This window comes from Hyaena hyaena, unplaced genomic scaffold (genome assembly GCF_003009895.1).
Source record: "Hyaena hyaena isolate Hyena2069 unplaced genomic scaffold, ASM300989v1 scaffold_1025, whole genome shotgun sequence".
In the NCBI taxonomy this organism is placed as follows: Eukaryota; Metazoa; Chordata; class Mammalia; order Carnivora; family Hyaenidae; genus Hyaena; species Hyaena hyaena.
Window position 1 is genome coordinate 451,678 of NW_024081659.1, and position 27,391 is coordinate 479,068.

General features: G+C 41.3%; 1 protein-coding gene across 3 annotated transcripts in view; it reads right to left on the bottom strand.

Moving 5' to 3' along the window:
- Window positions 1-2,657: 2,657 nt before the first annotated feature.
- LRRC8B (leucine rich repeat containing 8 VRAC subunit B) overlaps window positions 2,658-27,391 on the bottom strand; it is a 70,946-nt gene continuing 46,212 nt past the window's right edge. For 2 of the 3 annotated variants that reach the window (XM_039221829.1, XM_039221830.1), the window contains exons 3-5: window positions 19,779-19,880; window positions 16,377-18,541; window positions 2,658-7,354 (exon numbers count right to left, since the gene is read on the bottom strand). In XM_039221829.1, the coding sequence (XP_039077760.1) occupies window positions 7,082-7,354; window positions 16,377-18,515 (2,412 nt within the window). In that variant the 5' untranslated portion in view covers window positions 18,516-18,541; window positions 19,779-19,880 and the 3' untranslated portion in view covers window positions 2,658-7,081. Of the gene's footprint in view, window positions 7,355-16,376; window positions 18,773-19,778; window positions 19,881-27,391 lie in introns of all 3 variants that reach the window. The other variant, XM_039221831.1, reaches the window with a different exon arrangement.

A 27,391-nucleotide genomic window follows, 5' to 3' on the forward strand; every position in this document is an offset into this window, starting at 1 on the left:
ACCACATGATTAGATTTGGATCTTTTCTCAATTTGAAATCATTAATGAGGCTCCTGATGTATCATTCTGCCCACGTATCACAACCCCAGTACATTTTCCTCAAGCCTCTTAAGGCAGCTGAATCAATTCTCCTCCCCTTGGCTGCTTCTTCAGGCTTTCCCTTTTCACAGAGCAATTGCCAGAGACTGGCTCTATTATGACAAGGGTGACAGACCTGTTCTCTTCCCTCCATAATGACCTAAGTGGTTTCTCTGGGAAGCACTATTGAGATACTAAGACAAGGATGGGAATCCAAATCTGGTTCAGGCAAAGACTAGAAGGCAACTTCCCTCACAGGGGTGGCATCTGGTCTTCCTGGGAGTTAAATATTTGCCCGGGGTACTCATCTCCATGGGACACCAAATGTCACTGAAATAATTGGACTTGGGGGACCAGTCAACTCAGGTTTCCATTGGTAATTCTTTAGGTTAACCAGCCTAAGGAATGCAAATTGGTCCTACTCCCATTGTGTATATTGAAGAAGTCTTATTTGAAATCTGAAACTGTGACAAGAAACCCCCTTTTAGGAAGGGAGCATCTTGATAAGTGAAAGATTTATTTTGGTGAGGACAAGCTAAAACATCATCCTTAGTATGACTTAATACTCTCAAAGATGGGATTTAAAATGGTTGAGGATATGTAACTTGGGGGTATGTAATTAGGAAAACGCTAAATAGTACAAGCAGAGAGGGGCGGGGAGGGAGAGGCCAGGGGCCGGGAGAGTAGAGTACTTCCTTACTTCCACGGGGTGAACCCCAGAGGCTGGCTGGTCTGCTCCTGAGGCCTGGGAGAAGAGACTCAGAGAAGAAATGCTATGGGCAGAATTCTATTTGCCCAATAGCTCCTGCCCCCAGCTGTCTCCAGCTCATTCTTGGAGTTTTGAGAGAAAGGAATAATCAGACAGCTGACACAAAAGTTCATAATTTTTACTAATAGGAGACCAAGTCCCCTACCTTTACCAAATGCATATTAAATATTCAAAGCACATTTTTAAAAGGGGTGCCAAATTCTTACCTGCCCAGGGCACCCGCATGTCTGGTCCTGGTGCCCGGTGCTACAGGAGGCTTCCTGAGTGCATCTCATTTGAGATAGAGCCACTGAGACTCAGTGGGGGCCATGGAATTCTCCAGATCTTACCTTGGGGGCTGCATTTGATCAAGGCAAGGTAAGGAGAAATGGAATAACAGGGGAGGAAGTAGAAGCTGGTCAACTTCTGTTTGAAGTTGTTTGATTTATTCTCATCTCAGCGGCAGAGGGAGGCAGAGAGTAAAAAATGGTGTGGGTCAAGCCCTACACGAACAAACAACAGGCGTGTGTGTAAAAAGGCATACAGCATTTAAGGTATTTATTAGGAGAAAGAAATTGAAAAGCTTCTGAGTAGCATACAGGCAGTTCCCTGGAATCACTGGTATTTAGGAGGGAAGACTAAGAATTTGAGTCTAGAGGATGAGGAGACCACACGGGATGAAGAGAGATTTGTTATTTATAAAAGACTATGCATTTTTTTAAATGACTTTTTTTCTGATTCTTCTTTGACTTACAGATCTGTTTTCTTCTGTAAATACGGGGTTTGAGTTCAAAGTGTGACGCTGTGCCTTTGGATAAACCGCTTTTCTGCAGACCTCAGAGAGGAGAGGGACAGAGGCTGCAGCTGGGAGCCACGTTGCAGAGAATCCAGAGAAGGGGAGCGGGCCCACAAAGGCACAGCCTCTGTCCTGCCATCAGGCCCTCACCGCATTCTGGAAAAGCCACGTTGTAGTGTGGAGGGGACGGCCCGAGAATGTGAAGCCACACTTCAGCAAGCCTGGGGGCCCTGGTCAGTGCCCAGCAGGATGTCAGCACAGGACCCCGGCGTCCCGAGGCTCCCGGCAGACCTGGATACCTTGACATCAGACACTGGCTTCCTCTCCTCCCTGCATCTCCCATTCTTCAAGCACTTGCAGGTGGGTGAACGCTTCCCTCGAAGTACTTCATTTCCAGGGAAAAATGTGGCCATCGGGTTTCAGCAGAGTCATTCTCCTTCATAACCTGGTTCAGTATATATCGAGTTCTGTCCTCTAGCAGAGCAAAGCCTTTTATCAGCTTTCTAATGTGTTCCTGAAAGTGTGTGTGGGGTGGGGGTGGGGGCGCAGGTAGGAGCCTGAGAGAGACAGAGAGGAAAGTCTTCTATCCAAAAGCTCAAACCATCATGTGCTTATTTTACCCAAGAATTTCATTTTTCCCCTTTTACTAAACCTCAAAAATTTCACCTTGCAGTTCTCTACTTTTTATTTATCTGGTCCAGTGTTCAGTGTTAGGGCTAAACTAATAGTACCTGGAGAAACGAGAGAGGAGAAGGGGAGACCTCAATTGCTTCGTGGGCATGGGTCCCGAAGGATGAGCGCCATTGAAAAGATGGACCTACTTAGGATGGTGACAGATCTCGCCCCTCCCCACCCCCTGCTCCCATGTATTATATTTTAGGATCAGTCCAGTTCTTTTCAGGGCTTGTTATTTTGTGAGTGTTGCAGCCTATTTTGAGAACTCCTACCCTTGTTAGGAGATTCACATGTAAATCTCAAATCCATCTTCTGATGAACAATGTAACACCACAGGGACAAATTAGTACAGTCAACTTCTTCCACCATGTAATCTGTTTTTATTTGCCATTTCTTATAAAAACGGAATCTTCATTTTACACAAAAACTACTTTAAAACAGGAGAGTTGACCAAAACCCAAAAATCAGGCAAAGGGATTCACCACCAAAGTGCAGATTTACATGGTAAACCTGAGGGCCCCAAACATTCAACTCACAAAAAGATCTTCCACTTTCTAATAATTCATTACCAGAAGCAACACCCGAGCACGTACATGTTTCACAAAATATGTGACAAAGATAAAATAACAAACGGAGGCTTTCGCCACGAAGCTAACCAGAGCAAACATCTCTACCCGAGGTTAGCCCATTATTTCACTCAGAGTGAAGCATTTGAAGAGCTTTAAAAATATTTTAAACATAAATATTTAGGTTTATACACAACACACATATGCACAAACATATCCACTCTAATTCTATGCCCCTCTGTATTTTTTTAAATTGCACCATCTCTGTTAGAGATAATATATAACATGCAGGAGGCGTTCATAATTGTTTTTCTCAGCAGTGGGGTATGATACAAGTCAAATGCAAAACTTAAATATGAATGAAGTTCAACTGGAAGCCATCTCAACTCAGTACGTTAGCTCATATATTCTGCGTTAATGCTTTAGTGTTGATGAAATTGTTCATATTAAAAAAAACAAAGTTGAAGAGAATGTAGTCCATTACCAAAGGTACTGAGCAGATAGTTCCCAGAGGATGTAGAAGTGATGGATCAGGAACAGGAAGAAGCCAATTAAATGGGACCGCAGGTTTCTGCTGCTTTCACATTCGACTGAACGTAAGAAATAATCATATCCAGGGCATTTTCCAACAGTCATTAGTTTATACCATTTCATGTATATAATGTCTTCATAATTCAAGTGAGGATATAGAATAGCTCCTCTCTCTCCCACTGGCCTCCCTCTTGTTTCCAGAAAGAAAGAAACACAGATTTTGATGCGATATACAGTTCTGGGAAACCAAGTGGACTTATAGTTATAGTCTCATGTTTTTGGTAGGGATGAGAGATCATTGACTGAATCAGCTCTAAATACTGCAGGGACAGGTAAAGTGGGGCTTCTCAATTAGGCATCACTATAGGCCTTGGCTTCCCCCCAAATACATACATGCTCAAGTATGACTGCAAGTTCTCTAGCACAAATACATTCTGTTATATACAAGTGCTGACCAAGTGTAAGGAGGTGAATCAGTGGAGAAGGAAAGCAACGTACCTATGCAGTTAGGATGATATGAAGAGAAAATGTAAAGGTGGAAGGAGGATTTTATTGGAAACACAAGGAAATAAAGCTATAAATCCACAGAACAGCTGTTTGACTATTTTAATGGTTTCTGAACCCATCGTTATGCAATATTTTAAACATACAAAATTTCCATCATGAAACACATGACCAACAGAAACAAATATCGTCACTCTCCAACAATGAACTTATGCAGATAACTCATCGCAGCTCACCACAGCACAGTGGTAAGCGGACACAAACTGGAGTTACACCACAGTGCCGAGAGCCAATGGATCTCCACTTACCCTGTTTAACACAAATACTTGTTAAGGGACGGTGAAATACGGTGTCATCCAGGGAGAAAACTGAAGACTGATGAATGAAAACACAGTATCTATGTGCCACACACACGTATCTGAATGTAGGTTAGGGAAGGAACGCTAAGTGCTCAAAACTGCCTACGGTGTGTGTGTGCAACCTTAGCTGTGTGCGTCTGCAAATAAAAGGAACCTATGCCATTGCTAGCGTAAGCCATGGGCTTTGTTCTGAGTAACATCCACATTGATTTCTTGGAAAATGCGCTATGCATTCTTGGAAGTCAAATGCCAACTAAAGTCTCGTAATGGAGCAAACTGCATTTTCCTCACTGAAAATCCTCTGGAATGAATTTGAACACTTGCAAAATGAAGATCTGCTCCAACAAGGCAGTAAAGATGACATCAAACACGATGTCCACATCTGTCCAGTGGTGGCCTCACAGTTCATTGCATCAGCGCTGGGTTATTTCCAAAGTCGCCTCAACCCTGGGGTATAAGATTAAACAGCAATCTAAAAACTATGGCATCAAACACCAAAGTCTGTGCCAGTAATGATACCCCAGCATTTGGAAAGCAGCTTACGATATTCGTTATTGACCCTGATAGTGATGTGCTTCCTGAAATTGAGAGAAGCGATGAGGAAGATTTAGTCAATGACTTTTGCAGAAGAAGTTCTAGTTTGTGAGAATGATCGCCAATCTGAAATTTGTTTGGAAAACTCTTCTTTATGGAGTAGGGTTGGATTTTTCATAGACCTCATGGCTAATTATATGGCCAAAACCATTTAGATACGTCTCCATGTATCATATTTGTAGCCAAAACTCAAGATAAATCCTGTCCAACTTTGGAATCAGTACATGTGACAATTTTAGTGTGAAACATTGAAATGGCCTTTAACTTACATTTAAAAAAATGAAAATAACAAAAAACCCTAGATATAGTCAGAATCTGTTTTTTAAAGTCCTAGATGAACGTTTTGTCAGTGAGGCCTGGGTCCCTGAGAACTTGAGTGTTCTGACTAAAGGCAAGTTTTGGTAGGAATTAACATTTTTACACTGCTCTGTCTCATTTAGAATAAAAATAATCTTTTAGGCAGCTTTTGGTGTTAACAGTTTTATGTAATATTATTCAAATTACATTTGATGCAAACAATTCCTTTTTCTGAGCTGCAGTTCAGGGGTGTGTGATGGGAGAGGCGGGGCTATGCATTTTGCTAAAATTTCAAGACTCATTTTCATCTTCCTGGACCAGGCAAGGGAGGACACACATACCACACATCACAGTTCCATGTGTACAGTACTCCTTATCCATAGTGTTTTCCAGTTTTGTCTGGGGGCAGTTAACAGGTTACTTCATTGTTAACATCCCAAATGAGACAGGCATCATCATGCCTTGACCCGTTGGAGCAAAACAGAGTAAAAAGTGTACATTTCCCAAAACTGAGTCCGTTGGTTTTATTCATTTTACAATATGCATGATAATAAAAAGCTAAACACAGAGCTCTTTATAAAAAAGAGCAAAATGTATTCCAGGAAAGTTAGACAAAGGCATGAGATGAATTTCGGTTAAATGGATCTACTTCTTTGTGAGCTTTGAGAATTCTTCCTAAATACTGAACAGAGGCCGAGTGTTTTACATTATAATCATATCTTTAGATCATGCAGCTGGAGAAGAAAAGTATTCTGCATTAAGTCTTAATTTCTCCAAGTGTTTTGAAGTCAGTTTTAAGAATTCAAATCTGTACCTCTCCCCTCCGTCACAGTTTTTGAAGTAAGTAAGAATTGTACCCGTACAATAGCACAGCAACCGGGGAAGAGAGAGGTAGATGATGGGCCATCCTCTTATAAGGAAACCCCCCAAATATTTTAGGGCATGAAACACAAGGCTTTTGTTATCCAAAAGTAATGAGTTGCAGAGTACAAAAACATTCTGTAGCAGAATGCACACAATAGGAGACTCGTAAGTAGCCCAAACCAAGGACATTAATAGTAAATTCTTAAAGAAATGTGTGTGTTCTCTGTACCTTACAAAAATTATTCTCACAGATTTTGAATCCAAGATTATACAATAGAAAATATGTATATGCTTTACATTTAATATAAAAAATTAGTAGCAAATAAAAAAGGCTTTGATGATATACCAGAAGACATTTCAGAGAATACACAAATTTTCCAGAGGCCCTGAGGATGACATGCGCTAGGCACCCTGTCCTTTTCTGTGCAAGGGCCAAAGGCAAGCACTTTCTCAGGGTTCACCATGGTTTTTTTTTTTTTTTTTTTTTTTAGGGTTCACCGTTGTTAAGAGGAAACAAGATGAAGGAAGACTCAAGTCAGCTGGGACAGGAAATAAAAATCAAGCCAAGAAGGAATTCTGCCAAGCACAATGCACACCCTGCCTAAAAATATTGAAGAATAAATCAAGGACCATGTTGAGTATACATGAAAGACATTTATATTGATGAATTTATATGGTCTAGGTGATAGATACCAAAACAGGAAGTCAGTTAAAACAAGTGTGCAAATAAGTAAGTAACAGGGACTGGGGGAGGGAGAGGAAAGAATATCTAAGCTTTAAGGTAAAGACTTCAAGGTAGAGATTCATTCAGTAATTCCAGGTCCCCCATGCCACCCTCCATGTGAACATCTCACACCTTAATAAGTTAAAAGTCAATTATTCACAAAGCTTTTAGTTCAGTGTTAACACTTTTTACCTGTTTCACATAGGGCTAGACACTGAGTTGCTTTAAAGACATTTGGTTATAGTTAGTCATAATTATTACCCATTTTCCTCTGTATAACTTAGGAAATTTTAGCTCTGGTTTAAAGCCCTGGGGCAAACATTTAAAAATTATTTCCCCTTTCAGTCAACATTTATCTAAGCACGTCTGCAAGCGTTCTGTTACAGGGAGAGGAAGAGTGTTGAGCAAATTCTCCTCGACAATCAGACAGCTCCGTTTTAGGGACTGACAGCCTTCTAGTTCAGGGGGAAGTGTTTCCAGGTAATTACCAATGAGCTCCAGATGAGTAAGGTTCGACAGCTCACCCACGTGAGGGGACAAACTCATCAGGCTATTTTTCCCCAAAAGTAAACATTGCAGCTTTTTGCACTGAAACAGCCCATCTGGTAGCATCTCAATCTGGAAACAGAAAAAAAGAAGGCAGTAAACCTGGTTTTCCATGGCCTGTGATAATACATTTACTTATTTATACCCCTTTTCCCAAAAACACTTCCATTTATAGGGATACTCAGAACAATGACGATACATTCAAAGTAGATGGAAAAGATCAAAGAACATTCTGACGTGAAGTCAGCACTGAGACCACCATGAACTTACAAACCCTTGCTGCACATATGGGTGGGCAAGAGATTTGATTCTAAGCATTCTAACAAGCAGTCTCAAAACCTAATCAGTCACATACTCATTGTCTGCAATAGTATTTCAGAAATAGCAATAGTATTTCAGGAAAATCGTAACTATTCTTGAGGCTGAGTTACTGTGTAATGTACCAAGCAACAACCTCAAAAACATCACAAGTACAGGCACAAGGCTATTTCTTGGGGTTTTAGACTACAGACTGAAAACTATTCTGTTAAAAGAAAAAAAGTCAACAGAAGCAGAGACAAGAAGATACCGTCATGTATCATTTCATGCACATTTCCTTCCCCTCTATATACACACTCCTCAATATTTACCCTTCTTCCTGCCCTCTGGCAGTTTCAATTAAATCATGCAACACAGAGAAATAATTTAAAATATAACAAACGGCGTGAAATTAGGTCAACTCCTATAGCTGATCAGAGGAGCTGCTCCCCCTTGTGGTGGGTAGGTTGCATGTGAATTTCTAAGGTAGCCCCAGTGCGAAACTGGAAGAGAGTGTATCGGAAAAGACATCCAGAGAAGAGCTGAGAGCAAGCATGCTCAACTCCTGGCCTGCCACTGAGAGGTGAGTTTGAACCAGGCAGCACTGGACAGTGCACACCCCAACCTACAACACTCCACATGTTTATGTATCTGTGGATGGGGCATCTTTGCAACTATGAAATAATGCAGGCTCCTTGGTTCAGGAAGTGGCTTGGTTAGACACAGGGACAAAAGGGGCACTCAGGAGCTCAGCCTGCTCTTGTGATGGGCCAACACAGCCCCCCTGAGCCAGCCCTTTGCTGGAATCTCCAGGGCCATCCAGAACTACCTCCTCTAAAGGATAAACACTCTCTACATAAACTGAAAAATGGTCAAACTGCATTCCAAACTGTTCATTGTATTGGAAATTCCCTTCTCTTCTATTACCCACACATACACTCAGTACTGGATATCCTAGAAAATAAATCGAATGATCACCATTGCTGAGAATGGCATTTAATATAACTCATCATTGTACATCAAAATACTAGGTATAAGCAAAGAAAAGATATCTACCCTTTGGTTTCATTCCCTTCTCAAGAATGCAGATGCAAAGCCCCACATATGAAGATTTCAGTGTAGAGATGTAGCAGAGGGATAACTGACAGGGGAAATGTAGCCCTTTCTAATGCAACCTCTTCTGATCATATACCTGCAGCTCAGCAGTAGGGTCAGTGATGAACGAGTGGAGGAAATAATCCATCCTCTGCAATGTGCTCAGAGTTGAGAGTATCCATTGGTGTCTAAACAATGACTTAGGCAAACCAGCTGAAAAGAGGGTAGGCTTGGCTCATGTGTAGTCAGTAAATGCATGCAGAGATCCTCGTTTTGTGCCAGGCTCTCAGCTAGGTGTTGGGGATAAAGTGCTGAGAGGATGGGTCTTTAAGGACCTTGGTCTAGTGCAGGGTTCCTCCACCTTGGCACTGTTGACAATTTGGGTGGGATAATTCCTTTTGTTGGGGTGCCTTGTGTATTATACAGTGTTTAACAGCATCCCTGGCCTCTGCCTACTAGATGCTAGGGCTACGCCCCTCCTCGGCCATGATAATCAAAAATGTCTCCAGACAAATGTCTCTTGTGGGGCAAAAGTGCCCCCATTTGAGAGGCACTCGACTACTGGATGAGAAATACTAGACAATTTTGTGAATAAGTAGTCTGCAGTGCGGGCTGGGAAGGAGTGCCCTGCTCAGGGCTGAATCAGGGACTCCTCTGTCCTCCTTCTTGAGTCAGCTTCCAGATCCCCAGCTAATACCTTGCTTTGGTGGATTCCTTTCCATTGGGTAAATACCCTGAAGCCACTGCCATCACTCTCCTGCCTGGCTATCAGCACTACCATGTTCTCACCAGTCTTCTTTCACATCTCTGAATTTGTGGGGCACCTGGGTGGCTCAGCTGGTTAAGGGCCGGACCCTTGATACTGGCTCAGGCCATGATCTTGCCATCATGATCTCACGGTTGTGAGATTGAGCCTTGGGTCGGGCTCTGTGTTGAGCATGGAGACTGCTTAGGATTCGTTCTCTGTCCCTCCCCCGCTCATCCTCTCTCTCAAAAGAAAGAAACATTCAGATCTCCAAATTTGTGATTTTAGTGACTTCTCAGCTTTCTATGACAGGAGGGGGATTTCGCAATGCGATGAGCCACAAGACCCTTAGTCACCTGCCTGACTTCAATTATGTTAAAGGAGGGAGCTATGTTAGAGATTCAAGACTTTCCTTCAATTCAGCAACTTGATCCTGAAAAAATTCTACTTACACCTTTAAAAAGTTTGCCTTGAAATTTACAAAAGCATCAAAAACATTTTTCCTGGGCCAATTCATTTTATAAAAAATTTTCGATAGCCTTTATTTATACCGAATTCATGTAACATGCACCTTCTCAGACAATATAATACACAAGCCAAAAAGGAAAAAAATTACCCTAATGGACTACTGATTTCTTTTAAAAAACCAAAAGAAATATTTGCAGGATATCAGGAGATGATAAGCTTCATAAACATAACGTTTTTATAGAATAAACTATTATACATATAATAAGCTATAAAATTAACTGGAAAAAAAAGAGAGAAATGAATGGCCACATCCTACAATTCTCCAGAAACAAAGTACTTTCAACAAAATGTAGAGCGCCCAGAATATCCAAGGAAGGATGGCCCTCTTCCTGCATTTATTGTGGACACGGACAATTAGTACTCCCTTGTTTCCAGGGCTGAGACCTTATTTCAGAATCCGTCTCGATGTCAGATTCCCCCTTTTTTTCTGGCCATTGGCACATCATCTTAGAACATGCTAACCAAACCACAAAATCCAATCGGTTCAGGAAACGAAAATGAAACATTTCCATTTCTAAAGAGCGATGTCAAAAACAAGCACTACCACATAAATTATCTTCTGAAAGAATTTCTACGACCAGCCAGAAGTCTTTGCATTAATAAAAGAAATGTATTAAATGCACGAATGTAGAAGTTGGAAGAGCTAGGTGCAAACTGGAGTGGTTTTTCAGATTTGAGTGCAGCTACGAGGTCCTCCTTTTCTGTGCTTCTCCATCACATTCAATACCATTATAATGCAACTGCACTTTGGCACTAGGTTAGAGAGAGACCCTGCCTCCTCTTCTCCCACCTCCGGCGCCCACACAGCATTGCTTCCCATGTAACACATTTGGCTTGATGCATCTGCGATCTGGCAGAGAGAGTGCCAGAGTGGGAGTCGGAACACCTGGGTTCCACCCCAGATCCATCACTAACTAGGAAGCTTCAGATTTGAGGCAAATCACTCCGAGCATCAGGTTCAGTTTCAGTAAAATGAGGGCAATAGATAGAGCAGAAGTTGGAGAAGTTTCTACATGAGCAGGATAGTAAATACTTCAGGCTTTGTGGGTTAAAAGGCAAAACTGAAAATCTTATGTAGATACTTCTACAATGAGAGAGAAAATTTTTCATACATTTTTTAATGATGAAATTCAAAATATAATAACAATGGAGTATAATTTTTTTTTGTAATATAGGTCCCTGAATGAGAAAAATGGAATTTATTCATGGACACTGAGATATGAATTTCATATAATTTTCATGTGAGACAAAATATTATTTAAAAAAATCTCCCCCAACCATTGAAACATTTTAAAAATGATTCTTAGGTCAGGGTTATATAAAAATTTAAAAAGCGGGGCACCTGGGTGGCACAGTTGGTTAAGCATCTGGCTTTTTTTGTAATGTTTATTGACTTTTGAAGGAGAGATAGAACGTGAGTGGAGGAGGGGCAAAGAGGGAGGGAGGCACAGAATCCAAAACAGGGTCTCCAGGCTCTGAACTGACAGCACAGAACCCAGTGCGGGGCTCGAACCCACAAACCCTGAGATCATGACCTGAGCCAAAGTCAGATGCTTAACCAGCTGAGCTACCCAGGAATCCTTTGTTCAACTCCTGATCTCAGCTCAGGTTATGATCTCACACTTCATGAGTTTGAGCCCTGTGTCAGGCTCTGTACTGATAGCGTGGAGCCTGCTTAGGATTCTCTTTTTCTCTCTGCCCTTCCCCTGCTTCTGCTGTCTTTCTCTCTCAAAATAAATAAATAAACTTAAAAAAAATTAGAAAGCATTCTTAGCTCAAGCTCTGGGTGGGTTTAGGTCCCAGGCTGCAATTTGCTGACTTCATGGCCCATGGTGTTTCCTTTAAGATATAAATCTTTATTTCTTATGTTCAATTTATATTCCTACTTCTAAATTACAACTGATTAAGCCTTTTCATTGGGTTTTATTTCTTGATTATGCTCTCCCAACCCTTCTAAATGCTACAATTCGATTCTCCTTTGAAGGAACCAGTTCAAGTCTGACCCCAGCTACTGTCTAATGAACTCAAACTTGAACTTGACTGGCAGACTTACAGGCATTCTCCATTCTGACCCACCTTCTAAATGTTCTCATCTCTTATTATATCTAGGCACGCCTGTTGCAATCCTCTGCAGATGACCTCTGTCCTTTTACATTTCCCCAACCCCCCATGTTCTCAGGAACACTCCTCTCAAGAGATACTATAAAAAAGAACATCTTGGGGTGCCTGGCTGACTCAGTCAGTAGAGCATGCACTCTTGATCTTGGGGTTGAAGTTCGAGCCCTACACTGGGTATAGAGATTACTTAAAAACAAAGTCTTGGGGTGCCTGGGTGGCTCAGATGGTTAAGCATCTGACTCCTGACTTCGGCTCAGGTCATGATCTCATGGTTCACAGGTTCGAGCCCCACGTTAGGCTGTACCCTAGAAGGGTGGAGGCTACTTTGGATTCTTTCTCTGCCCCCCCCCCCCCGCCTTACCCTGCTTGTGCTCCCTCCTCCCTCTTAAAATAAATAAACAGGGGCGCCTGGGTGGCTTAGTTGGTTAAGCGTCCAACTTTCGCTTAGGTCATGATCTCACGGTTCGTGGGTTCGAGCCCCGCGTCGGGCTCTGTGCTGACTGCCAGCTCAGAGCCCGGAGCCTGTTTCAGTCTGTGACTCCCTCTCTCTCTGACCCTCCCCTGCTGACGCTGTCTCTCTCTCTCTCTCTCCTAGAAATAAATAAAACATTTAAAAAAAATAAATAAACAAAAAGCATTGAAACATTAAAATGTTTGATAAAAGAACATCTTGCTCAAATATGTTTGGTAAATATTGCATATCATATGTCCCTTTTGGAGAAGCACAATGCATATTCAAATACTAAAGGCTCTGAGGAGTTCTGCATCAAAAAATATGACAAAAAGAAATGTTTAGTGTTCTGTGTGGTAACACTGATTACTATCTTGTGGAAGAAATTCCAGAGTGCCTTCTCTGGGAATGTCTGTCATTTGGGGGATGCCCAGTATCTTCAATGTCTGGAGAATTCCCTACCTTATCTTGGTGGGAAGCAGAGTCCGCTTCCCACTGTGGGGACTGACAACACCATATTCTAGTTTTCCCAGCCCCCTTACAGCTTGGGTGTGGGGTGGGCATTCATAAGCTCTGCCAATCAGATGCTCAGAGTGGAACTTTAACTTGGGGTTACTGTCACAAAGCAGCAGAAACTGTGAAGAACCTATTTTGTGGGAGGGCAAGGGCTGCATTAGCAGTAGCATCTAATTTTCAGGGGACAGCACTCTGCCCACTGCTGGTGTGGTCAGCAGAAGGGTATCCTCACCATTTTGCTTTTGTGCTATATTTTTGGCCTTTTGTCTATCTGACTAACTCCATGATTGATTGTTTTCCAAGCTCAATTCTACAGCCTTTTCAGTGGTAATATGACATTTTAATAAATGTCTTTTCTACTTAACCACAGAGTATTTGTTGCCTCTATCCATGAACCTGGTATACTGCCCAACTTTTTAGAAAAGTATTGTATTTTAAAACCTTTTCCTTCAAGAATCTTTACCAACTTCTAGTCAGGATGGACAGATCAACTCACATTTCTGAGAATATGCATACCTAAAAATTTATGCATCAAATTTGATATTTTATTTTCTAATTTTAATAAATGTTTTGGTCTACCTCATAGAATCTTAAGAATTTCAAAGTTAGAAAGAAACTTGAAACTGAAACATGAATCCCTGATTCCCTTTAACAATATCCCTAACAAGTAGTTGAAAACCCACATCTGGACAGTTTTATTAATAAGAAAATCATGGTGCCTGGGTTGCTCAGTTGGTTAAGCATCTGACTCTTGGTTTCAGGTCAGGTCATGACCTCATGGTTCATGAGATTGAGCCCCTCATTGGGCTCTGCGCTGACAGTGCAGAGCCTGCTTGGGATTCCCTATCTCTCTCTTTCTCTCTCTGCCTCTCTCAAAATAGATTTTAAAAAAAGAAGAAGAAAAAAATCATTTCCCCCTTCTCAAAGGTTCAATATTTGGACAACTTTTTGGGAAATATGAGAAATCTTCCCCTGCTTCTCCTGGTTCAAACACTCGTGATTACTTACAAGAAGATTTCTTTTCTATTTAAGTGTTCCAAATATTTAAAGACCAATATCATGGATGATTCTTTCCCTCCCCTCCCCAATACTTCCCGTTACTAGGCTGTTCCATCAGAGAACTTTTCATCTCTCTGGCTGCTGTCTTCTGAGTGAGTTCCACTTTCTCCATAGCCTGACTAAACAAGTCTCTTCACAGCTCTGAGGGGAGTGTTCCTCACCCATTCAAAGGTGTCATGGTTATGGCTCTAGGATGCTTAGCAACTGCTGGTTATCAGACATTAAAAAAAATTTTTTAATGTTTATATTTGAGAGAGAGAGACAGAGAGAGATAGAGGAAGGGTCAGAGAGGCAGGGAGACACAGAAACTGAAGCAGGCTCCAGGCTCTGAGCTTGAACTCATGGACTGAGAGATTATGACCTGAGCTAAAATCGGACACTCAACCAACCGAGCCACCCAGGTGCCCCTCCTTATCAGATTTCTGAGACAACCCAGCCTAAGATATCATTCTACTTTGGCCATAAACTGCCTTCACCATAGGACTTTACATGTGCGCTAAGTATCCTCCCTTACTCAAGATAAAATGTGTCTGATACTCACACTTAGTTTCTCTTTCAGATATAACCATACAATAACTTAGCGGAACCAGTGCCTTTCCAAATAATTATTTATACTTTTTAATTATTGATTTAACAATGGAAAAGTATAACCAAAATATTCACATTAATCTACTGCATAGATAAACAACACTAATGATAAATCTCTAGACCTGTAGTTTTCAAAGTATGGTTACAACATCAGCAGCATCAGCTTCAACTGGGATTTTGTAGAACTGTGAACTCTTGGATCCTACACCAGACCCGCTGAATCAGAAACTCTGGGAGTGGGGTCCAGCAATCGGTGTCTTAACAAGCCCTTCAGGTAATTCTGATGAGCACTGCTAATCTAGATCAACCCTCAAGGAGTTTTACAGCCTCCTAATCCTTTAAGTCCTTAAGATTTCTCAGGGGTGCCTGGGTTGGCTCAGCTAATAGTGTTTGACTTTTGGTTTTGACTCTGGTCATGATCTCACAGTTAGTGAGTTCGAGCCTGCTTGGAATCCTCTCTCTCCCTCTCTCTCTGCCCCTCCCCTTCTAACTCACTCTCTCTCAAAATAAACAAACTTAAAAAAAAAGACATAAAAAAAAAGACTTGAAGGTTTCTCATTTATCTTAGGATGGGCCTTTTACATATATGAGTCAAGTTTTAAAGTTCTAAAAATCAGACTGAATTTTGCTCTCATTCCTCAGCTTTCTGGTGTTTTTCCAACAATCCATGGTTTTTGAAAATAATGTCTGGAGATTAATATGTTTATTAGCCAAGACCATGCTCATAGCTATATTTAGCATGAAATATGAATTACAAAAGGTCTAAGAGATAGTAGTACATTTTCTGGGTGGGGTAGAAGGAAATAGTTTCCATTTTCTACTACTGGAAGACCACTTTCATCTTTTGGCAGACTTGATTTCTGAAAGATTTTTTTTTCTTCTTCGCATGTGGACATTACCATCACTCTCTTGCCCTTTTGGCTAGCATGATTTTTCTCTCTTTTTCCTCCTCCTTCACATTTTAACCTAGGAAACTAGTCATTTATTTTGTTTTTTCTTGTTTCAGTGAAGTCAAGTTTTCTTTAACTTGGCTTTACTGTTGCAAATTATGGTTCAGTTTTAAAGTATGGATGCTGGAAAAAGCTTCTAAGAAGCCCTAGTGTTGCATTATAGAACCAGGCCTTTCATTTTGAATTGTCTTTCTAGACATGCATGTAGATTTCCAGTTTTTCTTACTGCATCACAAAAAAAGATTTATGAATAATTCATGATCCCAGTATTTTTAACAAAAAGTTCTTCTCCTGTGACAGATTTGGAAAGCTTAAAACTTTTATGAAGCTTCCTAAATACTTAAGATCTTTCCAGAATGAAAAGCAAGCTCTGTTACAATTAGTTTAAAATACTTCAGCTGTAATGTTTATGTGAAAAATGGAGACAGAGAATAAAGAGAACATTCGTTGAGCATTTCTATGTGCCAGAAACTGTGCCTGGTGCTTAAATAGATAAATATAAATATATATTTTTTTCTTCCATAAAATCTCCATGACAACTTGTCAGTTAGATTGAAAACTGATGCTCAGTGTTTTGGTAATTTGCCCACGGTTGCAAGTTTGCTCACTGATAAGCGGTAGGTAGTGAGGCCAGGGTCAGAGTACACTTAGTATGACTTCAAGTCTAATTTCTTTACCCATATTATACTCTACAACAACAGATGTTCAAAACACCGGCTAAATGAAGGCAAAAACAGATTTACTTACATTGTTGTTGGTCACAGCGAAGTACTGCAGATTACTCAGATACTGGATTTCTTCTGGAATGAAGGTCAGGTGGTTATAGCTTAGATCCAAATAATGTAGTTTGGTGCATAGGAAAAGCTGTAGGGGCAGATTCTCAATATTATTATGGTTCAAGGAGAGCTGCTCTAGGTTAGATAGTGCCCCGATCTGGGCAGGAATGTAAGCAATGTTATTGTGCCACAACTTTAAGCAGGAAAGGTTCTGGAGATGCTGGAAGCTAATGATCTCCTCCACAGTTTTAAGGTTATTTTCTTTTAGGTCTAACTCATGCAAATTGTTCAGGCTGAAAATGGAGTGTGGGATGCGTTCCAGGTCACAGCTGATCAGCTCTAGGCTTTTCAGATTGACCATCTTTTTCAAGTTGTTCAACACAACCAGCTTGCTTCCCTCGTTATCGAGGGATAATTTCTGCAGAGAAGGCAGGAGGTCTGTGATGACTTGCGGGATCCGGGAGAGGCTGCTCTTCAAGTAGAGGGTCCTCAGGTTCTTTAAGTCCTGAAAGCCCTCCAACTGCATGGTGCTCAACTGCTCAGGAAGAACACAGCCCGACAGATAAAGTTCCTTGAGATTCTTCAGGTGAAATACCCAGCGTGGGATCTTCCCCATTTCAGTAAATTTCAGGCGGAGGATTTTTAAATTCTCCTCAAGAAAGCCCAGTGCTGGATGGTCTACCACCAGGGACGAATGGTACACGTGAAGCTCCTTGAGGTTGACCAGCTGTGACACTGTGGAGGGCAGCTTGACCTCTGGGATAAGCTCCAGGCTGAGCACTTCGATTTCTGTCAGCTCAAAGACGTTGTCTGGAAGACCATTTAGCATAAAAAGGTGCAGTTCTACCTTGTCCTGGGAATTTTTCACCAGCTTACTTTTCAGTTTCTCAACCGTCCATTCGTTATTGAGGTTGATCTGTTTCAGTTTGTTCTCACTGACCTCGGACAGGAATATGGAGAAGCGTTTGGAATAAAGAGGATCATACTGATCGGCCAGATGGAGGATGAAGGCAAAGTCGTTCTTGACGTCCGGGATATCGCTATAGTTGCTTTTCTCTCTCAACGCCTCAAAGGAGTATTGCTTCAGAGAACTCCTCAGCATCCACCACAAGCTGTAGGAGGAGGTGAGGCCATAAAGTATAACCAAAATGACATAAAATGAAGCCAGGACCTTAAATATCTCTGCCAAGGAGTAGACGCACTGGTAGCGCTTGTATCCCGTAAAAGCCTGCACGTCAATGGAACAGTCGATTTCCAGAGTGATGTAGGTTAGGAAATACGGAACGTAAGTTATGATGAGGATGAACAAAATGACTTTCACTATGATCTGCTTCAGATACACTCTATAAATGATGTCCTTCTGCTCCACGTGCAGGCGGAACCTTTTCACTTTTTCAAAGATGGCTTTGGCCTGTTCGCCCTCCTTCTTGTCCAGGACGCTAGAAGTCGGGCTCTCTATGCCAGCCGACTCCAAGCCAGGTTGTGGGTAGGGCAATGACTGCTTGCTGGAATCAACGTCGGCTGAACACCCTGAGGACGAAAGCAGAACCTTGGACTTGGAGAGCGTCAGGGGCCTCACCGACTGCTCAGCCACCGTTTCGGACAGGGCGCGTGTGGTCCACGGGGAGTCGAAGCACTTGTGAAGGATGGCCACAAAATGCTCGAGCCGGGAACTGGTACTCGGGTAGTGAAGCCAAAAGTTGCTGCAGGCTGCAAAGATGAGTGTGTGCAAGAGCACCAGGTACGGGAAAAACTTGGCGAACCAGTGGAGCTGTTTCTCGTAACAGACAGCATCGATGTAGGAGTACTGCTGTCGGTGGAGGTCATTCTGGATTCTGAGGGGGAGTGGGAGTGGTGTCCCAAGATCAGAGGACGTGTTGGCGCTGGCTTTCAGCAGGTCCCAAGGCACGGCACAGTGATTGTCAAATTCCACCTTACATGGAAGACAGCACAGAACCCTGCTCTGTGTCAGCTGCAGAGCTCCGGCCAGCACGGCCACCAGCAGCATGATCAGGGTAATGTAATACCAGAAGACGTCCCACCATGGTTTTAGGATGTGATAAGATGATTGGGCGTCTGCTAAACATTTCAGCTCTGTTAGCGTGATCATGACTTTCCCCTGTAGGAGTACAGAAACTGGGAGAGGAAAATAAAAGAAAAACCACTGAAGGGAGGATCCAAAATAAGCGTTTCATTCTAATGCTTGTAGGTCCCCAAGTAGGATTTAGCTCAGGGACAAAACCTGGGAGGCAGGGCTGATCAAAGGATATTAATGTCTTCTGGTTTCATTTGAAATCTTAGGCCATCCCAACTGTGCGCTGTAAAGTCCTTCAGATGAGGCACCATTTGGTGACAGCCAGACTGGATCTAGAAAGGTATTTGGGGCAGACTGTGAAGCAACTATCTAGTTTCCTCCTGAATCTTGACTCCATGCCAAGCTATTAAAAACAGAAGCCATATTTTATACCTTCCAAATGGTCTGAGTAAGCTCTTTTCCACATCCAACCACATGCCCAGAGCATCAGTTACAGCCTGAGAGTTGTGTTTCAACCACTATGGGGAACGTCTTTGGAGCAAGCACTGCTTTACATAACCATCCGTTAGGATTAGAGGGATCTACCAATTCTACCTTCAACACAAACTGGAAGTTAATGCATTATCTCCTCCCCTCCCCCCCGCCAAGCTCCTGCTTTGTAACTTAAGTTCATGTCCAAGTTAGAGTATTTAAAAGCTAATGAAGCAACAGTAGTGGCTTAAAAAGGTATAAGGAAGAAAAACTCAGAACCTGCTACTACGGAGGACTCTCACTCATGGTTAATGTTTTGATGGCAAAGTACTAATAGGATAAATGGTTAAGAGTATACTCTCTTACTAAATTATTTGCGCTTCAGAGAAACAGGGGGTAGATTTTCCATTTTCATTTAAAAAGTATTCAGGTAGTGCTCCTTACAGAAATGATGTACGTAATGTTCAACTTTACATAAATCAATTGTTTAAAAAAATTGCTAATTAGTAAAATCCAGATCACCTATAAAACAGCACAGAGTAAGATAAAAAAGGAAACAATTGGGTCTGATAACATATCTGGTATGAAAAAAGAAGAAAAAATTCACAGCAGCATGGTCTTTTAATGGAGAAAGAGAATGAAGCAAATCATCTCTAAGGACACTGCCAGCTCAAAGTTTATGGCTGTCTTTGCCCTCTTTAAGGTCCTGAGAGTTAAATGCATTTAAGACACGCAACGGAAATTGCGAAAGAATGTAAACACAAATAGCCCAACCATGATAAGGGTATTCAGACAGCGAATGTTCATTCAACAAAGAACTCAAGCCAATGTTGACCAAAATAATGTACTTTAAATATTTACACTTACTGGATGAAAAAAAATGAATCCAATAAGTTGACTGTACTTCAATCGGGAGGCCGACACCTTTTGAAATTTCTTAGACACACCATCTCTGTGTTTGTCTTCATTCTATGAGAAAGCACAAGTATCTTATAATAGCTGTGGTATTTCAAACAAAATTGGAAATACTGTCTTCAGAGGCCCTCTGCCTTATAAGACACGATATGGCAAATAGGTTTTCATAGATCAGTTCGCTTTTCACACCAGAGGGCATTTTGGCAAAGGCATATATACAGGACCCCACTCATATATGAGATCATACTCAGCTACTGAACTCCTTTAGATTACAGAGAAGTTTCCACAGAAACTCAGATGTTAATGTATTTTAAAATGCCATATTTACAACACTTAGATGAACACTTAGCTTTTCCAAGCAGCCTACATATGTTAATTTCTCTCATTCAGTCCTCATACACAGTTGGTCTTATTTGCATTTATCAGATGGCCTGTCAAACCATGTAGTTTCTGCGTCCTAATTTAAAACTGCACATCTCTCCAAATAAGACTCAGTACTCTTCAAATTTAGCCTACTGATTTCATTAGAAATAGTCACAAGTTAATAACTTTTGAAGACACAGCTCAGAAATATGGCTGAAATTCTCTGAAGTTATGATATTATTAAACGTAGCTAACCTTTATATTAGCTCTTTTTTTAACCTTGTAAGTTAATAAAAGCCATTCTTAGCATCTACCTCAAACAATCACTTGCAATAATTTAAATTACATATATATTAATCAGTTTGAAATAAAAGGATATTCTAAAACAGAAAAAATTTAATTTGGTGCAAAAGTTATATTTTTTAGTGCCTACGGAACACCTCAGAAAAGTTGCTGGGAATGTTTATATATATTTGCCCTGAAGATACAATCCTTTTTGGGTTTATTAAGTACTTGAAACCCAGCTCAGTGTACCAAGCCAAATTGTATTTAAGAAAGTTTTAGTAACACTCTTGTGATCTTGTCATTTTCAAAGATCAAACAGTTGGGCATGTCTGAAATTTATTTTGGATTTACCAATCCATGTGCAAAGCCTACTTTATAACTGCTATCCGGTATCAAATTATTTTGCGGGCTAGAAAGCAGAGTTAGTGTGTATGACAATCTAGCTGTGACTAATTCATAATAAGACACAACCACTGGAGTATGAGTTTCTGATTCACAATTCATTTTTAAAAGGCTTACAACACATGATACACACCTGCATTTATGTGTAGCAAGCATGACAAAGATATCTGAGGTGTGAAGCACTTTACAAATTCTTCCATTGCACTGGGTCTATAATGTATCTGGAAAGAATATATTACATAATTCCAGAATATTTCTCAGCCCTCCTGATACTTATTATACAATACAGTTTCCTTTAAATACTGCAAACACATTTTCTGCTTTTAATGCAGTGTTTCTATGAAAGAGAGTCACGAACCTCCAACTATAGTAATACTTTAAAACACATATTTTAAAATAATCAATACGAGAAACTACTATAACTAATCCATTAGGGAACCACAACTAGCTACAGGTTTACTATATTTATACTAACTGAAAATTATCTATAAAGAACTTTTCCTGTTTGCCTTTTTAAGAACTATAAATTTTCCCTCTCATCACCTAATTCAGATTTCCATTGAGGGGGGTTCCTTGTCAATAAGAGAGCAAATAAAAATATACTGTTTAAAATCTAATATCTGTTTTTCTACTCCCAAAGCACTTTCATTTACATTAATTTGTTGCATATAATGAAACATTAGATAAATATTCTTCTTCTTCACATTTTCAAACATGGAAATACAGCAGGCCCAGGAGTTATCCTGTCCAAAGTGACAAGACTGGCAAGAAATAGTTCCAGTTAGAGCCTAGGTACTCAGACTTAATTTTCAAGCCTTGTCCACACTGGAGACAAGACCACATTGGCGTTAAATCCAATTAACTATGCCATTCAGTTATCTCAAAGGCTAAAGAAAAATCTAAATATTTATCTCCTTTCCCCAACTGCAATGGACTATTTGGTCCCTCTAAAATACATATGTTGAAACCCTAACCCCCAAAGTGATAGTATTAGGAGGTGAAGCCTTAGGTCATGAGGGGGAAGCCCTCATGAATGGGATTAGTACCTTTATAAAACAGACCCCAGAGGGCTTTCTTACCCCTTCCACCATCTGAGGACACAGCAAGAAGGTGGCATCTATAAACTAGGAACTAAGATCTCATTAGATCTGCCAGTGCCTAGGGGCACTAGGGTGGCTCATTTGGTTAAATGGCCAACTTTGGCTCAGGTCATGATCTCACGGTCTGTGGGTTCAAGCCCCACATCAGTCTCTGTGCTGACAGCTCAGAGCCTGGAGCTGCTTTGGATTCTGTGTCTTCCTTTCTCTCTGCCCTGGCCCCTCTCATGCTCTGTCTCTCTCTCTCTCTCTCTCTCTCTCAAAAATAAACATTAAGGGGCACCTGGGTGGCTCAGTCGGTTAAGTGTCTGACTTCGGCTCAGGTCATGATCTCACAATTCGTGGGTTTGAGCCCCGCATCGGGCTTTGTGCTGACAGCTAGCTCAGGGCCTGGAGCCTGTTTCAGATTCTGTGTCTCCCTCTCTCTCTGACCCTCCCCTGCTCATACTGTCTCTCTCTCTTAGAAATAAATAAAACATAAAAAAAAGAAAATAAAATAAACATTAAAAAAATAAAATTAAAAAGAAAAAAAAAAGAATCTGCCAGTGCCTTGATCTTGAACTTCCTGGCCTCCAGGAACTGAGGAAAAAAATGTGTCTTGTCTAGGTCACCCAATCTGTGGTGATTCGTTATAGCAGCCCAAATAGACTAAGACATCAACTTACCCCAACAATTGCATTGTAACTGGGTTTTATTTTAATCTTTTGAAAAACAAAAGATACAAATATACAGTTTTCTGCAATGTTCCCTATAACATACTATATAATCTACTTTCTCAGCTAAACTTTTTCTACCAAACATTTGCAACTAAGATTTAATATATAAATAGCACCCAGATCTAACGATGTATGAAAAGTCCCAAGCATTCCTATATATTAAATGATGGTAACTTTCTCTAATTCAAGTGTTTAACTTGAATGCTAGAGCATAGCTATCCTTTGTCGGTACAAAATTTAATACTGTTTGTGTGTCTAGGAAATGTTTTCCAGACCATATTTTTGCAAACAATGAGGATTCAATCTAAATCAGACCTCTATTTCTAATATACAAATGCACTAAATCAGTTCAAAGAAATAATGTTAAGAGTAGAGGATTGTGTGGTCCTAATCCCATTCCTTTAGCTTTTAAACCTCATTAAGAAATCATAAAAGCTTTTCAAAGCACATGAATTCATTTGACAATCTCATCCCAAAGCCTCTAGGATTGAAACAAAAACACTCAAGTTAGGCATCTTTACTTCCCACTAGTCCTTATTTTACTTTGAAAGCTTTTCCAAAATAACCAGTGAAAAAATAAACAAATGATGATCTGATGGTATTTAGAGTCATTCTATGCAGAGAACTGGACACTACTTCAAAGATCTTGGTCTCTGACCCCAGGCAGGATATAACCAAACAATTCAAAATGGGGTTTCTCTCTGCTCTCACTGCAAACTGATTTAGAAATCGCCTTATATCCCTTCAAAATGTTTAGTACTACTTCTCATCAAGATGTTTCTTGGGTCTAACGTATATCCAACTGAAGTTTAAATTCACCTCTTGGAGCTCTCTCTCTGGGAAATGATGTGTCGGTAACCCTGATTAATTTGTTCCATTTCTCCAGACTAAATAACCCCTTGAACCGTTCTTCAGAGATCTGGTGAGGATTGTTTAGCTTTCCTCAAGTACTTAAATGATCACTAGCAAGACACATGGTATGCCAGTTTACATCCCTTACCAGTTGCTTCAGATCTTGTCAGTGGAGTAATTTTCAAATAACAAACACCCTTCCCAAATTTAGTTGTAGTTTTGAGACTTCTTACAAGGAATTAAGATTTGCATAGGAAAGGATGTCTCCAACATTAATGTTCATAAAAATCACTGGAGAGCTCATGAAGTCACAGAGTGGAAGATTTCACCCTCAGAGTTTCTGATCCATTAGTCTGAAGTAGTCCTTTCTAACAAATTTCTAGTTAATGTTGATGCTGCCGGTAGAGTGACCATTTTTTGAGAACCTGAGACAGTGGTTTTCAGTTTTGGCTTCACAGTAGAACAACCTGGAGCACTTTAAAAAACCTCAAATCCAGGGGCACCTGGGTGGCTCAGCTGGTTGAGCATCCGACTCTTGATTTCAGTTCAGGTTTGATCTCAGAGTCGTGGGATCAAGCCCTGTGTGGAGGCCCATGCTGAGTGTGGAGCCTGCTTGAGCTTCTCTCTCTCTCTCTCTCTCTCTCTCTCTCCCTCTCTCTCCCTCTCTCTCTCTCCCTCCCTCCCTCCCCCTGCCCTTTCCCCCACTTGCATGTATTCTCTCTCTAAAAAAGAAAAAAACAAACCAAAAACCAAAACTCAAATCCAAGCCCTACTCCTATAATTGGTCTCAGCGAGACGAGTACTTTTTTTTTGTTCTCCAAATCTCCCCAGGAGGAGAAAGCGCACAAGACAGATGGACAATGAAACACCTGGGGAGAGCACTGCCCTTTTAGATCCTCCTGAAAGTTTCACTAGGTGTTTAGAGTGCTCAACCCTCTCTGCAGACTACCAGTAACAGCTACCGGGAACTCCATGAACCCTTCAGAGACCTGAGACCCCAGGTGTGCGAAGCAGATCAGGGAGTCACTGAGCTATAGACATTGCAGGGTGGATTCGAGGAGGAATCAGAGACAACAGAACCGAGCCAAAAGGTATTTCAATTGTGTGGACTGGAGGCAATGAGGGAAAATTTTGCAATACACTGGAAAAGAAGGCAACCAATGAAACAGTCACTGTAAATGAAAATTCAACACCATTTAGCAACATCAAACAGAGGGGTCCATGGAGATGCAGGAGTCAATGGATTCACATTTTGAGTCTATGGTATTACAGGATCTTCCACCATTTCTAGCATGTGGTGTACAACAAATATTTGTACAATAAATAATTGTGCATATCAGAAGGCAGAAAAAAATATATTTGGATGTTAGGCAGACTACATCTAAAGTAATTGGGCATTTCCTGGGAGAGGCTAGAACGCAGTCACATGTAGACAGGAAGGATTTTGGCTAACTATTATGCATATTTTAAAGCTGAACAGCTTAAAAAAACAATAGCGTTTTATGTCTCATGATTCTGTGGGTGGTTCTTTCACTTCATGGTACTGGCTGGCACAAAAGTGGCTGGAAGGTCCAGAATGTCCTCATTCATCAGGCGGGTGGCTGGAGCTGCCTGCTGGCTGGCACTTCCAGTGAGACCTCTCGTGGCTGTTCAGTGTCCTCACACAGTATGGTGGTTGGGTGCCAAGATGGTGCATTCCAAGCACGAAAAATTGTAGTTCTTTTATGGCCTAGCTCTCAAAGCTACAGTGTCATGTCCACCCCATTCTATCAGCCAAAGGGGCCAGCCAGCCAGCCCAGATTCCAGGGAATGGGAAGCGTTACCTCTCAATGGGAGGAGTGGCAAGGGATGGGTGGCCCTGCTTAACCTACCCTGGTCTCTCTGCCCACCGACGATGTATAGCCCTTCTACATGCAAAGCACACTTTTCCCCTTCCAAGCCCCTAAACATTTCATCCAATTATGGCATCAAGGCTTGAAGTGCAGGATCTTGTCATCTACACTAAGTCAAGGAGGCTATGGGACAGCATTCTTAAGGCCCTCAGAAGCCCTGTTATCTAGTTGAGAAGCTCGAGGAAGCATGGCTTTACATCTTTTTGAAGTCATAACATAGGGTCTTACAGCTATGGCTTTCATTAGTACCTTGAGATTAAGTTTTATTGGCAGTATTGCTCTGGATCTGATCTTTCCACTTGAGGCCATTTCTTACTTTGAGCACCTTTTTTGCTGAGTAGAGAAGCAGGGAATGAGAAACAGTTTTTTGTTTTGTTTTAATTTTTTAATGTTTTTTATTTATTTCTAGGAGAGAGAGACAGAGACAGCGTGAGCAGGAGAGGGTCAGAGAGAGGAGTCGTCACAGACTCCGAAACAGGCTCCAGACTCTGAGCTGGAAGTCAGCACAGAGCCCGACGCGGGGCTTGAACCCACGAACCGCGAGATCATGACCTAAGTGAAAGTCGGAAGCTTAACCGACTAAGCCACCCAGGCGCCCTGGGAATGAGAAACAGTTTTATTTGCAACCCTAGAAAATTTTGGACTGGAAACACATCCTCCAAAGTCTATTAAAAATCTTAACAGTTTCTTCATTAATTCATCTCTCTCTTGCCATACTTTGGTCACGAGTGGTTAAAAAAGTCATTTGATGCTTCCAACATTCTACTGGATAATCGCCTAAGCTGGTTATACAAACCCATTAGGTTCATTTTTGATTTTCCATCTTCCATGTTATTGGAGATATCGGTCTTGTCAATTTTTCTGTCAGTATGAAACAATGGTACTGTTTTATATCCTCTGTTAGCAATGTCCTCATTGCCCCACCAGCCACCATTAATAGTTGTCTTACTTCCCTTCAGACCTTCACTGTCATCTGGTCTCAAAGCCAATGCCAGATGTTTTGTTACAGCAGCACTTCACTTCTGGGTACAAATTTTTGTTTTGGTTCTTTATTGCTAGGCAAAAAACAAAAAACAGAACAAAACAAAAAACCCCAAAAACAAAAAAATCCCAAACGTAGTGGCTAAAACAACCGTTTCTCATTTCTCATGATTCTGTGGGATGATGAGGCAGTTCTTCTGTTTCACATGGTGTTGACTAGAATGTTGGGACGGCTAGAAGATCTAAAATGCCTCAGTCCCGGGACTGGCATTGGGGCTGTCTGCTGGTCTACAGCTCAGCTTGGACTAATGATCAGGGGCCTTGCTACTCCTCCATACGCCTGTTCAGGCTTCCCCATGGCAAGGCAGCAAAGTCCTAAGGAACTCTGCGTGCACACAAGAGCAGACGCTACACATTTCCTTAAATTCCAGCCTTAGATATAACTCCGCACTGTCTCTGCCATGTTTGAGTGTTCTAAAAAGGTAATAGGGAGAGCCCAGATTTTTATTTATTTATTTATTTATTTTACAAATAGTTTATTGTCAAATTAGTTTCCACATAACACCCAGTGCTCATCCCCACAACTGCCCTCCTCCATGCCCATCCCCCCTCCCCCCCACATCCATCAGTCCTCAGTTTTTGTCAGCATTCAAGAGTCTCTCATGGTTTGCCTCTCTCCCTTTCCCCCACCATTTCCCCCCTTCTTCTGCCCCTTGTTCCTCAGTTAAGTTCCTCCTAATCCTCCTATACGTGCAAACATATGGTATTTGTCCTTCTCTGCCTGACTTATTTCGCTCAGCATAACACCCTCAAGGTCCATCCATGTTGCTACACATGGCCAGATTTCATTGCTTCTCATTGCCATGTAGTATTCCATGGTATAGATAAACCACATCTTCTTGATCCATTCGTCCATTGATGGACACTTAGGCTCTTTCCATGTTTTGGCTATTGTGGAGAGTGCTGCTATGAACATT